At 35.3% G+C, this 16,058-nt stretch overlaps 1 protein-coding gene across 3 annotated transcripts in view; it reads left to right on the top strand.

Annotated features, from left to right (window-relative positions):
• LOC127850469 (quinone reductase-like) overlaps positions 1–16,058 on the top strand; it is a 28,117-nt gene that overhangs the window by 4,325 nt on the left and 7,734 nt on the right. For all 3 annotated transcript variants that reach the window (XM_052383538.1, XM_052383541.1, XM_052383539.1), the window contains exons 2-4: positions 3,171–3,305; positions 8,410–8,495; positions 12,427–12,577. In XM_052383538.1, coding sequence (XP_052239498.1) covers positions 3,171–3,305; positions 8,410–8,495; positions 12,427–12,577 — 372 coding nt within the window. The remainder of the gene's footprint in view (positions 1–3,170; positions 3,306–8,409; positions 8,496–12,426; positions 12,578–16,058) is intronic.

The following is a 16,058-nucleotide window of genomic DNA, read 5'->3' as shown; positions in this document are numbered from 1 at the left end:
ATCGTAAAAGCTCCAGTAAAAAATCAAGAAAAATATTTAAAAAAGGAAAAGAACTTTGCCCGGAGCAGGTTTCGAACCAGTGACCCCTGGAGTCCTGCCAGAGTCCTGAAGTAAAAACGCTTTAGCCTACTGAGCTATTCCGCCGAATACACATACTTGACGTATTTTATACCTTATATAAGCAATCTTCGTAGTTTCACAAAATTTAACGACAAAAACAGAACTCTCCAAATTATTCAATCGTTTCGCGTTGCAACGCTTTATAATTTTTAGGTTTTAAAATCGTCAAAAGATGCCTATAATGGCTATATTAGAGCATGGTTAATGTTCAGTATTACTGTTTCCTCACAAATATCATAACTAAAACGAAAACTTACGAATCTGAAACAACTTTTTTCAATTTTGTCAATTTACCAAAGCGTGAAAAGATCCCTTTAAATGTGTTATGATGAAGAAGATTTTAATGAGCATTTATTGTTTTTACAAATAATCATATTATAGTGATAGAAATAATAAAAGTTGTGAAATGAAAAACTTAATGTGGATATTGTTCGCACAAATTATTTATGTTTTGTCATTATCTTTGTGTACCATTAAAAAATGTTGTGTTATGTATCATGGTATTGTTATTTAATAAAGCAGTATAACTTTTTAAGATATTGTGTTACTCTTAGAGCATATGTTTATAAAAAAATCATGAATAATACAGACAAAAACACAATAAACGCACTTCGAAATTGACCCCGGCATTTTTCAATTTGACTCCTCAAAATTTCAGTCCAGGGGTCATTGACTCCTGGTTTTTAAAATCTATTGAAATCCCTTATGATCAATGATTTTTTCAACATTTAGTTTTCAGACAGTTCAGCCTTCATGCACTGTTTCAGTTTTCTTAGCCATTTTGAGTCTAATTGGGATCTTTCAAATGGATAAAATGGCAAATTTGAGCATTTTTTATCAATAAAATGGACCAAATTGGAATGATTTTATCAACAAATATTGACACAATATAGATACATCAGGCCTTTTCTTTGCCATTTTTGGGAGAAAAATGCAATTAATGTGAAAAGTCCAATGATTTGGGAAAAACTATTTAATACAACTCTTTATAATTATTCAAAATAATATAAATTATAGCTATATACTTTTTTAGTTGTTATGAAATAAATTTGAGATATATTTATCATGATTATGAGACAGTTCTTTCTAAAAGATTTTTTTTTTTTTTAACTTCTGGAGGGGATTTTTTTTGCAAAATGGGGGAAAAATATATACTCTTTTTATAGGGGAATGGGGCCAAATATCGGCCCCAAAATTGCCATAAAAAAACGCTGCAAGTGGTCGTTATAATTTAATTACTTAGAACAAATGCCTTTAAATCTGTTATTTCTGTGGAGTAACCACCCTTTTTTTAAAATATATATTTTGTTTACGTTTAAATGACAAAGCACGAGATATTCCGATAGTTCGATGGGATACTACACCGTACTGTTTACAAGGGAAGCTTCCCTTAACATTTTTCTTTGCCAAGATAACAAGATTATTCTCCCTTGTAATGAATATGCATTTTACGACACCGGTACACGTTGATCTTTTAGACAATTAAAGTACTATGGTGGCAAAACACAAGTTTTTGTCAGTTATTTTGGCTTTGTATAATGTTTAAAAAATCAATAATATCCAGTTTTCCTGTTATCTAGTCAGTTTTTTTTGTATTGAAATTGCCTAAAATTATGTTAACATATATTTTGAATGATTTAAGTCTTTATGATTTGAGCTTTTTGTATTATTTAATTATTTTGCAAAGAACTGAGCTAAATAAGATATAATGGTCAGGACAAGTTGCTTTCTGGTCAGGACAAGTGAAGTTTTGGTCTACTTGTCCGACTGGTGGCTCCAAAAGTTAATGTCGAGCCCTGCTATATCTTGCATGATTGTAGTGAAAATTAACTGGCATCAATTATATTAAAAAGACAATATTTACTGAAAATCAACCATGTTGCTCACTTGATGGGCAAGGTCACAGGGTAGTTGCTATTGTCCAACTCCTAGCTACTGACCCTTCAGGTTGCTGAGAGTTGCAACTGCCTGGTGAAGGCTTTTTAATGCCCCTGGATCGAATGATCGGGGTTATATTGTTTTTGGCCTGTCTGTCTGTCATTGTATGTGTGTGTCTGTCCCAAAACTTTAACCTTGGTCATAACTTTTGCAATATTAAAGATATCAACTTGATATTTGGCATGCATGTGTATCTCATGTAGCTGCAAATTTTGAGTGGTGAAAGGTCAAGATCAATGTCATCCTTCAAGGTCAAAAAAAAAAAAAGAAAGCGGGGCATTAGGGGGCATTGTGTTTATGACAAACACATCTCTTGTTTCCATTGGGAATGGGTCAGATAAATGGACCCGATTTTGAATGAAAAAAAGCACTGCCTATATTTTCAATATAGCATTTGTATATATTATATTTCATAATATATATATTTTTATTTAAAACATTGTTTCATAAATTAAATCTAGTTTTACTGTAAAAAATAAGCTGATTTTTAGCTCGACTGTTTTCGGAGAAAAACCAAGGTATTTTTTGTAGCCAGCTCGTCGCCCACCGTTCGCTGTCTGATGTCCGCCGTCAGTGTCATGCTAAAACCTTGACATTTTGCTCTAAAATCAAAGTGCTTCAACCAACAACTTTGAAACTTCATATGTAGATGCACCTTAATGAGTTCTACATGCCACATCCATTTTGGGGTCACTAGGTCAAAGGTCATGGTCACTGTGACCTCTAAAAAAATAAAAAAATCTGACAAGCTTTCATTTATTACAAAACTGCACCCGCAGCCCGGTGTTGGCACCCGTTATGCAGTGCTCTTGTTTTAAATAAGATACAAACAGGGCATGGTGGGACCTTGTAGCTGAATATATTAAACAAATAAATAAATGTTATGACCTAGCTTGAGCTCTAAGTTGATACTGGTACCTTATTTCAGGGGTTTCGCTGCTGATCGCCATTGTCGCAAGTTGCGACAAATTTTCAAAGTGGCTACATTTTTTTCAAAGCGGCGGATTTCATTACTGACACTATATTAATTTGTAAATAAGTTATTTTATGATAATAAAATAAACTCACTGCATGATTATTATCAACTGTTAAGGGTTCATCTTTTATTCCAGATAATATGGCATCCAAGAAGCTGAAGCTTGTAATTTTCCTTGGCTCTACTCGCGAAGGAAGATTGGGTGAACGAGTGGCCAAGTTTGTCCAAAATGAGTTAAACAAAAAGGGAAAATATGATGTTTCTTTGTTTGGTAAGCATTTGATATTTTAGTCAGCAATGGTTACAGTTGAAAAATTACATTTAATCTCTTTACCATGTACCGGGTACTCCTTTAAGTATGTTTGTTATTATAGATTTTGGTATTGTTTGACAAATATTTATGGTGAAATCAGTTCGACAGTTTTTCAGTTAAAACATACATGCCATACGTCCCGGATTGTCCGGGACAGTCCCGGAAATGAAGAACTAACTTGTCCCGCTGTCCCGGAAATCTGTCAAATGTCCCGGAATTTACAAAATCCATATACATGTATACATGTACCTTATCTTAGGCTTAACTGCACCTTGAATCTGTGCATATCTGCAGCGTCTCCATGACAATGCCTACCCGAATAGGCAGACTACGCTACGTGTCAAAATCGATCAATTAACAGGGGTATTGTTATCATATCAATTGTCTCACGTTCGCGGTCAAACCGAAAAGGCGGCATTGTTTAATGTGGTTGTTAATTGACTTTAATCTACTACGTCATTATTTCCCGCTGCGTAAGGGCAAAGGATAGTTGTTCACACATCTGAAGTTCAACATAGCTGAGTAAAAAATTAAAAGCAGTTTATGTTCGCACGTTTAACCGACAAAGAAGTTGAGTAAAAAAATAAGCATATACAAACGTCATCCTTTTTATTATATAAATGTTATAGATGAATAAAGGCGTATCAACAACTACGCGTTACACACCGGTCTTAATAACAATTAAGCAATGACGTCACCATCTATATTTAGAACGCTTAAACTGAAAACACGTGGCTTGTATCGGAAGTAGTAATGTTTAATTTGACGTTAATAGATCAAGTGTATTTCGAATCGGCTTTCGAACTTTTGCAATTAACGATGCGAAACAAATAAAAGTACCAAAAATGCATATGTCTATAAATATCGCTACATTTTATACATGTCCCGGAAAATCGGCAAAAGTCCCGGACAATTTAACTCAATGTCCCGGAATTGGCATGAAAAAATATGGCATGTATGGTTAAAACATATTAAAACTGTGTAATTAATCCCAGTTAACATTGGGCCTGAAATGATACATTGTACCAGAAATTGGCTTAAGAGAACTGCTAGGTGAAATTGATAGTGAAAAAAAATATATGTGATAGAATACCTAGAGTTACTTGCCATAAAAAAAGTTTCTGTGATATTGACGATATATTTATACATGTTTCTTTAAAGTCTCTATAACGCTCAAATCAATGTACATTTCGTTAAGTATTTAGTAAAATAAAGTTAACGCCTTAACAATCAGTGTTCCTTATAGCAATAGCCAAAATTTCAACGCTAGACGTGGAATGATTACATAGATTTTTGTAGATACAAAATGCTCGTTTTTATTTATTTGTGGCCACAATTAATTCCCGCGAATATATCTATTCATATGACACTCGAACACTATTTTAGTGTTCATGTGCCATATGAATAGATATGCAAAACAATAATAAAAACGAGCATTTTGTATCTACAAACATCTATTTTACCAGACCACATCTGACGTTGAAATTTCGGCAATTGCCATAAGGAACACTGATTTTTAATTGGTCAAGTTTATTTTACGAACAATTGTACGAAATTTTCGTTGATTTTAAATAGTAATGATACTTTTATATCATAAGATACCCTAAGGCTTTTTCAGCCATATCTACGGGTTCGTTAAACGGACCCATTACCAAAAGTAAAATGGTTAAAGTTATGCACAATATGAAAATAAAAATAATTCCAAATAAGTGTCTAATGATTATTGTATCTCAAGTTTAGTTCAGTTACATCTAACAAAGTATATAACTATAATTTATGAATTTGTTCTTATAAGGCCATCCTTAAAAATTCTTTTGTTTGGCATAACCCGACCGATCCACTACAATCGGCCCAACTGAATTTTTTTTTTTCACTTTCCAAAAATAATTTTTTGTGCTCACCAAAAATTCTTTCTGCTAATTTTTTCCTTTCCGCTTTTTATCCTTTCCGGTTATTTGCATCATTTAATTGAATGCTCTCACAATGATATCTAGAATAGCAATGAACAAAACGCATACCAGTATTTATTTGAGTCGCCTAGTTATTTGACATATGCATATGCGATTAATTAGACTTTAAATACAATTAAACTGCTCTTGTTTTTCTCGTATCTCTTTAATTAAAATACGCTGTTGTCGTTCAGGATGTTTGGGAGTAAAAAACAAATATTTTAATTATCACCGTTCAATTTAAATCGGTAATTGGTAGAGATGTGTAATCAAATCGCCATATAACTAATTATTTAATTATCACTCTTTAATTCAGATCAGTAAATATTCGATAGAAAGATAAAAAGTGGTCAGCTTAGAAATATTTATTGACGGGTATTGTCACGTTTTTGTTTTATTTGTTTATCTCTTTAAACGACTTTGCGACCGGCCGCTATTTTGAAGGCAGACTGCGATATTAAATGTGTATTCAAATTATACAACATCTGCGCATGAATGACCCAATATTATCCGATAGCTCCACCCGTTCTCACGTTTCATTCGACACTGTCATGTCATGTGTAAGCGAGCTCAATGTTGATTGGCCAGCTACCATGTGCACTTCAATATTCATAAGGTCAAGCGATGTCTAATTGGGTACAGACCGGGTTTCGTTAACTGTTCGAATTGCGAACACTTTCATTGAAACAAAGAGACAAATATAGAAAACCAGTCCAGATTAAAATGGCGGATGTTTTCAACGAAATTTTACTAGATTTTCTCATTTTCGCAATTAAGATTTTTCTTGAGCCAAATTCTTAATATTTTCGCAAAACTCAAATGGCGAACGACAGCGTGAGCATTGCAAACGTGTTATTATTGGAATTAATGCTCACTATTACAGAGCTCGCGCTGTCATTCGCCATTTGCAAAAATATAGCGATATTTGGCTCAAGAAAAATATAATTGGTGAATATGCTAAAATCTTGTTAAATTTCATTGGAAACATCCGCCATTTTAATCCGGATTGTTTTTTTAAAAACTATTTTTCTCTTTGTTTCCATGAACGTTTTGAAGCGCAAATGGTAGCTGGCCAATCAACATTGAGTTCGCTATCGGGTAATATTGGGTCATTCATGCGCAGATAATGGAATACACAGTTGATATTGTCGTCTGCCTGCAATATAACAGCCAATGGCAAAAGTCGTATAAAAAATAAGCAAATGAAATGACGCGTAACACTCAATAAATTATTTTTAAGCTGATCACTTTACAACTTTCTACCATCTATCGATCTGAATTAAAGGATGATAATTAAATAATTAGTTACATGTCAAAGATGTTACACCTTTCTGTTCTAGATTGAAATTAAAATGTTATAATTACTTTGTTGTTTTTTTACTCACAAACTATGCTATTGTAAAGTAATATGACAACCAAATAGTATATTAATTAGTATTTGCTAGGTTACTTGTTTTCATTTTCTGTAGTCAAACGATATGCACATTTTATTTCATGTGCAAAATGCGTACAATTTTTTGGACTCTCGTTTTCAGATAAAGTATTTTTTGTCGATTATATTATACTTTCGATGTTCTTTATACAAAAATTAGACTTACAAATACAGGTGCGGTGATACGGACGGTGCAGAAAAATCTTTATCAATATCATTTCATGAGGCAGAAGACTTGGAGCTTTATTTGATAATTACCTTTCAGTTTGGTATATGTCGGAGTTCAATGTCAGAAAAAAAAATACTAAAAAAATAATAAAATCCCTACCTACCTACCCACCCAAATTTACCTGGGTCGGGTTATGCCAAACAAACAATTTTTAGCTCACCTGATTGCTCTGGTGAGCTTTTGTGACCGGTCTTTGTCTGTTGTCTGTCCGTCCGTCATCCACATTTGGTTTGTAAACACTCTAGAGGCAGCATTTATTGTCCGATCTTTATGAAACTTTGTCAGAAGCTTTGTCCCAATGAAATCTCAGTCGAGTTCAAAACTGGGTTGTGCCGGGTCAAAAACTTGGTCACTAGGCCAAGAAAAACAAAAAAACTTGTAAACACTGTAGAAGTCACATTTCATGTCCAATCTTCATGTAACTTTGTCAAAATGTTTGTCTTAATGATATGTTGGTTGAGTTCAAAAGTGGTTCCGGTTTGTTGAAAAACATTGCCGCTAGTGGGCGTCAGTTTTCCTTATTTGGCTATAGAGAAACCTTGTTAACACTCTAGAAGTCACAATTTTTGCCCAATCATCATGAAAGTTGGTCAAAACATTGGTTTTATCGATATCTCGGATGAGTTAGAAAATGGTCCAGATCGGTGAAAAAACATGGCTGCCAGTGGGCGGGGCATTTTTCTCTATATGTATATAGTGAAAACATGTGAACACTCTAGAAGTCACATTTTTGACCTAATTTTCATGAAATTTGGTCAAACATTTGTTTCCTTGATATGAGAGTTGAGTTCGAAAATGGTTCCGGTCAGTTGAATAACATGGTTGCCGGGGGGGGGGGGGGGCAGTTTTCTTATATTTATATAGTAAAAAAAGCTTGTGAACACTCTAGAAATCACATTTTTTGCTCAATCATCATATATATCACATAATTCATGCCATAATTATTGCTCTTAGATTGTCCAAATTTTCATTATATTATACAAAATCCTTTTAAACACTCTAGAGGTCACAATTTTGTTTCAGATTCTATAAATCTTGGTCATAATATTTGTTTTTGTAAGCAAAGTTTGATGTTTGGTAAGGGGGGGGGGGGTCAACTCAAAATATAGGTCACCAGGAAATCTTACAAAAACAAAAACACTCCATATGCCAGAGTTTTAGTTCAATAATGAAACTTGACCAGGATGTTTGTCTGGACAATATCTAGGTCAAGTTTAACGTTTGGTAAAGATTGAATGAACCGACCTTTCTCAGGTGACCGAACTAGGGCCATCTTGGCCCTCTTGTTTTAGGATGGCCTTATTCAAATTATTATAAAGAGATAAATAATTTGTTTTTCCAAAATCAGTATTTTTTTGCGCAAAAAAAAATCTCAATTTTGAAATTGCAATTTTTCAAAAAATGACAAGAAAAAGCCCTGACCCTTGAATATCTGTATTTGTTACATGCCAGATCCTGTAACAATGGACCTTCCTATGCTTGCCAAGCCTTTGCACTTCTACAAAGACAGAAGTGAGGCCCCAAAAAAACTGATTGAGGTAAACTGATGTATGTTTTTAACCAGGTTTTCCGAAGGAAAAAACTGGTTATTAGATTGGCGAATGCGGGCGGGCTGGCTGGCTGGCTGGCGGGCTGGCGGGCTGGCGGAATAAGCTTGTCCGGGCCATAACTATGTCGTTCATTGTCAGATTTTAAAATCATTTGGCACATTTGTTCACCATCATTGGACGGTGTGTCGCGCGAAATAATTACGTCGATATCTCCAAGGTCAAGGTCACACTTTGAGTTCAAAGGTCAAAAATGGCCATAAATGAGCTTGTCCGAGCCATAACTATGTCGTTCATCGTCAGTTTTTAAAATCATTTGGCACATTTGTTCACCATCATTGGACGGTGTGTCGCGCGAAATAATTACGTCGATATCTCCAAGGTCAAGGTCACACTTTGAGTTCAAAGGTCAAAAATGGCCATAAATGAGCTTGTCCTGGCCATAACTATGTCATTCATTGTGAGATTTTAAAATCATTTGGCACATTTGTTCACCATCATGGGACGGTGTGTCCCACGAAAGAATCACGTCAATATCTCCAATGTCAAGGTCGCCACGACTAAAAATAGATTAAAAAAAAAAAAAAACTTACAAAGGGGGTTAATTTTTTTGGTCATTTCAAAAGTTCAGTTTGAGTTTTCTCCCTTTATCAGATTTTTTTTCACAATGAAAACCTGGTTTTGTGACAATTTTGTCCCTTGTCTAGTTTTGGAATCGTTTTTTTTGCGCTTGGTTGTTTTGCCCTCATGGAGTTGAAAGCATCAAGCATTGCACTTGTCTGACCTTACGTGTAAGAGAATTATGCAACACTTTAATACAAAGAGATTCGGATAAGGTAAACATGCACTTTTTCTTAACTTCAGTTACTATGTGTTTGAGGTTATTGGGTAACTTCACTGACCAAGTTCCACTAATCTGGATTGCAATTATTCTGAATGATGCCCCCTTTTTGTATTAAACAAATTCTGGTTGATGCTTGAATTTATCTTCTTGATTTCTCTACCTTAAAAACAGATCTTGAAATAAAAATGTTCATCTATGTTCAGGATTTTTATGACCATTCACCTACCTTGACCAATATAAGGGGTTTCCTGCTATTAAAAAAGGCTATTTAATGAAAGCGATCCCAAAACAAGCAGACCCGATCCCAAACAGAATTTTTATTAAGTTAGTTTCCCCAAGTGAGCCTACTTTTCAGGCAAATTGCATTTACTCTTAACATGGCCAGGTGAAGGCCTGATGTGTCAATATTTGTTGATAGGAAAATCCCTACTTGGTCCATTTTGTGAATAAAAAAGTTCGCAAATCTGCCATTCATCGATTTAAAAAAAACAATATGACCAGACTCCTTTTCCCAAAATGGATTGAAAAACCCCTGCCAATCACTGTGACTAAGCATGATTAATCATGATTGTTAAACCCTTGAGTTTTAAGAAAGGGTAGGCTATGGTTTGTGTCCATGGTGAAATTTAGATTTAAAAAAGCATGCATGCAACAAGTACATTATCACTGTAACTAGTTCAGATATTAAATTTAACCCTTTACCACTTAGATACCTATTTTGACACATTTGTAGTCCCTTTGAAAGTTATTTTTAATGAAAGATCTCTCTTACTAGATTCAAAATGTAACTGGTTCATTTCCAACCCTTAGATACTTATGAGCAGCAAACAGCATAAAACTTGAACAGAATGCGAGTTACTCCCAGGCTATTTTAGCTTCAACCTATTGCATCAAAAGCCTAAGGCTTATATCAATGCTCTCGAGTCCATTTCCTGGGCCTAAAACCAGTACTTGGGGTCTTTGGGGGAGATCTAAAGAACGCTCCCATGATGTGGATTGAACACATGATTTCCTGGCGGACACCATATCCATTACACCACGGCAACCTTTTTCTGGCTTTATGCTGTAAGCACATAGTTATTATCACTTCTGAGTGGGAAAGGGTGAAACTACATCCATGCCCTCACGATCATCAAGGGCAGACACAAACAGGATTTGTGAGGACTAAAGCAGCGATTTTTTTCCTTCTTTATAAAGTACCGGTAAACGTCACTTTCCCAATTACGAAAAAACTACAAATTTCCCAATTGCTGGCCATAAAATTCCCAATTTAAGGTAAAAAAAAAAAAAAAAAAAAAAATTTTTTTTTTTTTTTTTTTTGGAAAATGCAACATTTTGTTAGTTCCCCTGTGCAGCTATGGTTTGAACCTATGTAAATATAATATTGACAGCTTGAAAACACTTAGTTATCAATTTTAAAGTATTTGGGAGCATAAAATCAAATACACCAATTTCCCAATTTGATTGTTTCATGACTCGATTTTTCCCAATTTGAGGGTTTTTACGACTTAATTTTTCACAATTGGACCGGTACGGGTACTTTTCCCAATTGGACAAAAAAAATCGCTGTTAAGTGTCTCTGACATGTTTCTAGATAAGGTTTTTTAAGTATGTGGGTTTGGAATTTAAAAGACTCCTCAATTAAATAAAGCATTTCTGTATTTTGTTGGAAAAAGATCATGTATATAACACAAGTCTTTCAATTGCAAGCATTTCGTTCAATAAATTCAAGTACCAGATATACACAGAACCTACCAATATTCTCTATATGTTGTGCACTTTTTTTTCTTTTCCAAGTGTGTCACAGGCTTTTATTGTTTTCTAAAAGATTTTCCATTCAAATATTTGTCACGAGTAAAAGGGTCGTATTACAGGATTTACTATGGACACTTGTCCATAGAAAGAACTTTTATAGGAGAAGTTGTGGTTCTTTTTTTACTTAGAATATCTGAAACATTATAGGTGTTATCAAAAACTTTATTATAAAAAAAATACACGTCTTTGCAACTACAACTTCTAGATGTGTCACAATTGGTATGAAACATCTTTCTACTTAGTTTGATCATGTCATGACACAGGGGGGCAAATAGTAAATATAAGCTGGCCATGTCCCGGGGGCCAATTTTTCAATGTAACAACTATCTACAATACAATATAAAATGATATTTTACATACTTAAATATTCTGATTGTTTGAGTTTGTTGTGTATTTCTTTCCTGACCATACATTCAGGACCACATTTTATAATTAGGTTTCTCTCCTGCTGACAATGCTGCAGTCTATATTTTAAATTTTTAACACTAAAAAAAGTCTGAAACATAATTAATTTTTGGAATTGTGTGAATTTTCTTAAATTTTCCGTCCAGACAACTGTATGTATATGGACATGTTTAAATGTTTATACTTGTAATTGAGCCCTGCTCTGAGAAAACTGTGTTTAATGCATGTATGTAAAGTGTCGTCTCAGATAAGTCTGTCTGCACAGGCTAATTAGGGACGATAGGGATGTTCTGACAAAACTGGGCTTAATGGCCATGTGCGTAAAGTGTCGTCCCAGATTAGCCTGTGCAGTCCGCACAGGCTAATCAGGGACGTTACTTTCTGCTTTTATGGTATTTTTATAGTTTCAAGGAAGTCCCTCCTTACCGAAAATCAAGTTTGGGCGGAAAGTGTCGTCCCTGATTAGCCTGTGCAGACTGCAGACTGCACAGGCTAATCTGGGACAACACTTTACGCACATGCATTATGTCCAGTTTTGTCAGAACACGACACATTATTATTAAAGATTATTAAAATCTTGCTTCACCCTTTCCCATTCAGAAGCAAAGTGAAAATGGCTATGTGCAAACAGCATAAAACTAGAACAGCCTGCAAGTAACTTCTGTTTGCTGCTCATCAGTATCTAAGGGTTGGAAATTAAGCCTTTAAAATGTGAATCTAATAAGGAAGGTCTTAACTTTAATTAAAGTTAATTTTTTTAGGTACTACAAAGGCGTGAAAATACATATCTTATTGGTAAAGGGTTATGTCCAGTGAGTATAACCACTGCTTATAATTCTTAACTCTTTCAATGATCAGGCCAATGAGACACTCAAGGCAGCTGATGGGTTCCTGCTGATCTCCTGCGAGTACAATCACTGCATCCCGCCAGCCCTGGCCAATCTTCTAGACCACTTCCCGGGCAGCAGCTTCGCGTGGCGCCCCAGTGGAATCATCACATATTCACCAGGTATGGCAGATCTTTTTGGCTTATTTTATCACATTATCACCAGGTAAATCAGAGCCTTTTGGTGTATTTCACCACATATTCACCAGTTACATCAGACATTTTGCCCTATTTGGTCTCATATTAACCAGGTACAACAGAACTTTTTGGCTTACTTCATCACATATTCACCGGGTACCTCAGAAGGTTTTGGCTTATTTTATTACATGTTAAACAGGCACCTCAGAACTTTTAGGCTTATTTCGTCACATATTCACCAGGTATGCCAGAATGTTTTGGAATATTTCGTCTTATATTTACTGGGTACGTCAGTTTTGGCTTATTTCATCACATATTCATCAGGGGACCGTTTTACTAACAGAGTTACGCTAGCGTATGTCTACGATTTTCGTAATTCCTTGCGTACGTTTGAAATTTTTGCGCAAATGCGTTTTACTAAAAAATGCGTACGTAAGTTTTACGTAAGTTTTAACGCAACTTTACGAACAAAAAAAGCATGCGTAAGCATTCAGTATTTTCGTAAATATGGCCGCGTTATTTCCTAGAAGGAACGCTCGAAGGAGAAATCCAAGGATTTTTAGAGATCGACCACAATATTGCACTATATATTCAGATAAAAGGAAACGTCTAGTAGGTGGGGGGGGGGACAAGAATTGCACTATATGTACAGTTAATGGAAAATTTCAAACGGCCATAACTCTGTGAAAAATCATCCGACCAGAACCGGCTGATAATATGCACATCTCCTCTTGGTAGTGAAACTTCCCACAAAGTTTAATTGAATTCCGGTCATTAATTGCTGAGAAATAGCCCGGACAAAAATTGTGCACGGACGGACGGACACACGCACGGACAGACGAAGCGGCGACTATATGCTCCCCCCCCCCAAAAAAAAATGGGGGGAGCATAATAAATTATTATGGTGTTTTTGAGCGTTTAAACTACAGTAAGCACATGTCACGTTGTGTTTTTTTCTAATCTAAAATTGTGTTCATTGTTAAGTTTCAAAGAAGATATAATAGTGCGCTAGATGATACTCACTGTTCTGCAATTTTTTCCCACGCAAGATCCTTATCTTTTCCAGACAACGTCGATGAAAAATTGCCGTTTATCAACGCATGCTGCTCGATGTAAGCAGCTGCTAACACCTCCGTTTCTATTTTTGTCCAATTCAATTTCCATTTTTCTCTTTTCTTCTCATTAAGCGTTACCGCATCCATTGTGACAAGTTACAACTTAAACAAGTGCAGACGACACTAGGTGACAACACACTTACGAAAGCAGATGGGTTACATAAAACAACAAAGTAAAAATAGTATAGTTTAACCGTCAGAGTTGTTGTTGTTTGTTTACATGTCACCTCCAAGTTGGAGAGTTACGATCATTTTTTTCACTTAGGGGGCAGGGGATATATTTTTGACCAAATTTCGAGTTCCGAAAGGCCGCAAACAGTCAAATCCATTTCATCAAAACAAAAAGTGACACATGAAAGTCTTTTTGTGTCAGTGTCATAACATAGGCAACATACATTGAAAATACAGTCAAACACAAGGCTGGTTTCTTCACTTGTGAAACTATGGCCCTTGATCTTTCCCCCCACCCACCTCATTTTTTAATGAAAACTTAAGAAATTTGACCCATTTCATGGCATGCACAGTACATTCAAACAGAATGCAATCCTAGTTTTGGCTACATTACTCATTAATTTCATCCCTGTGCTGTGTTTATTCACATAGAAAAGTGTCTCCCATACGTTTAGATTTTTCACAATTTACCTCCAAAGTTCTGTTCTGTTTCTGCAGCGTGAAATATTGACTTCCGCCAAAAGTGAAAACCTCCTTTTTGAAGATTCAACATTTACTTGCTAGGGAGCTGTCACGAGTTTCAATGTTTTTTTCCAAAATTTTGAGACATTCTTTCTCAAACCTAACACAAGAAATACATCTTATAAATACCCAATTGATTTTTAAAGACCATAGCTTACCCCTACCCTAAAGATATGTAATTTTCATGGACCCCCCTTTCACTGATATATCCCCTGCCACCTTAAGTTTTTTAATATATGCATGATAACACAAAAAGCTTTTGTTATATTGAAATATAATGTTTAATAAATTAAATGCAACATTTCTTAACTGTATACTGTGTTTTGTTTGTATTTTACAGTAATTCCAAAATTTCACACAATTCAAGGGAAACAACCAGATCAGAAATAATCCAACAAATAGTGTTCCTATTCACAACATTTGACTCTATTTATTAGAGAAGCACAAGTTATTGGTCAAATGTTTAAAATGATAATTGACAATATCAATCAGTCTTACAGAGGTATATTCCCCTATGAATACATAGTACATGCACCAAATATTGACATTCATGGTCAATGCCGAGAGAAAGTACAGTCTCAAAAGTTATTTGAACCTATAATTGTGCACAGATTACAAAAAGACACTGGATAAAATACCCATACTCCATCTGGAGTTGCACATACTTAGATTCATAGATCATGACCAAAGATAGTCCCAAAGCTACTGGCCCTTCAGTGTTTTAAAGCCAAAATGCAGCTTTATTGAATACTGTTTTCACTGTACACAAGGGAGCTAAATCCTATGTCCATATACAAGTTTGACTCCTCTGTATTTGCATGTGTACTAATTGGTACAATAAAACAAACACTATCTGGACACCTGACCCTGCTGCACTCATTATGTAGATAAAAAAGACCAGAATTTGCTAAAACAATGAAGTGGCCTTATTGTTTACAAGTCTATAGTGTTGAGCAGATGTATCTTTTAAAACACCTTGGATAAAATACCATTCAAAATGAGATCACTTCATAAGAAATCACAGCACAGTTATAAAAACAATCGCGCTAGGAAAAACAAAGGTGCACTTTTCAAAAAAGGAGTATTTCCAAACTATAACAGCAGTCATGTGCGCTGTGTAGAGAAACAAGATCAAGATTCCATTCCGTTGAATTTAGACCCTGACCTGGAAAGTGTCGTGCGATTGGGTGATTCTGTGGCTAACGATGTCTTGAATGCGTGTAACCGTTCTCGAGATCCACTCGTTCTCCCTTTTAAACTGCGACCACGTCAGACAGTACCACAGCCTGAGAAACAAAGTGCAAATATATCTGACAATGAGAACATCATTGTAAACATAAGTCAGTTTGGAAACATTTTCAAGTGCATAGGGAATCACAGCTGTGATCAACCTAGCCTGGATTACAATATCACAGACAGAAAAGGACTATGTGTGGATATTAAGGTGTTATGCCACAACTGTGACTTTTGCTCAGATGAAATTCCATTATACACCAGCATCCCACAGAAGCATGGCAAGCCACTAGGAGTCCTGAATGTCAGCTTGCTTCTTCCAGTGCTGTGCTCAAAATTGGGCATATCAGACATACAGTTACTGCTGGCCTGCCTCAATATACAGGCTCCAGACAAGAAGGGCATGCAGAGGAAGCTGAACACTG

The sequence above is a fragment of the Dreissena polymorpha genome, chromosome 11 (assembly GCF_020536995.1).
Source record: "Dreissena polymorpha isolate Duluth1 chromosome 11, UMN_Dpol_1.0, whole genome shotgun sequence".
Taxonomy (NCBI): Eukaryota; Metazoa; Mollusca; class Bivalvia; order Myida; family Dreissenidae; genus Dreissena; species Dreissena polymorpha.
Note: the sequence above shows the minus strand (reverse complement) of the source record. Positions and strands in the feature narration are given on the sequence as shown.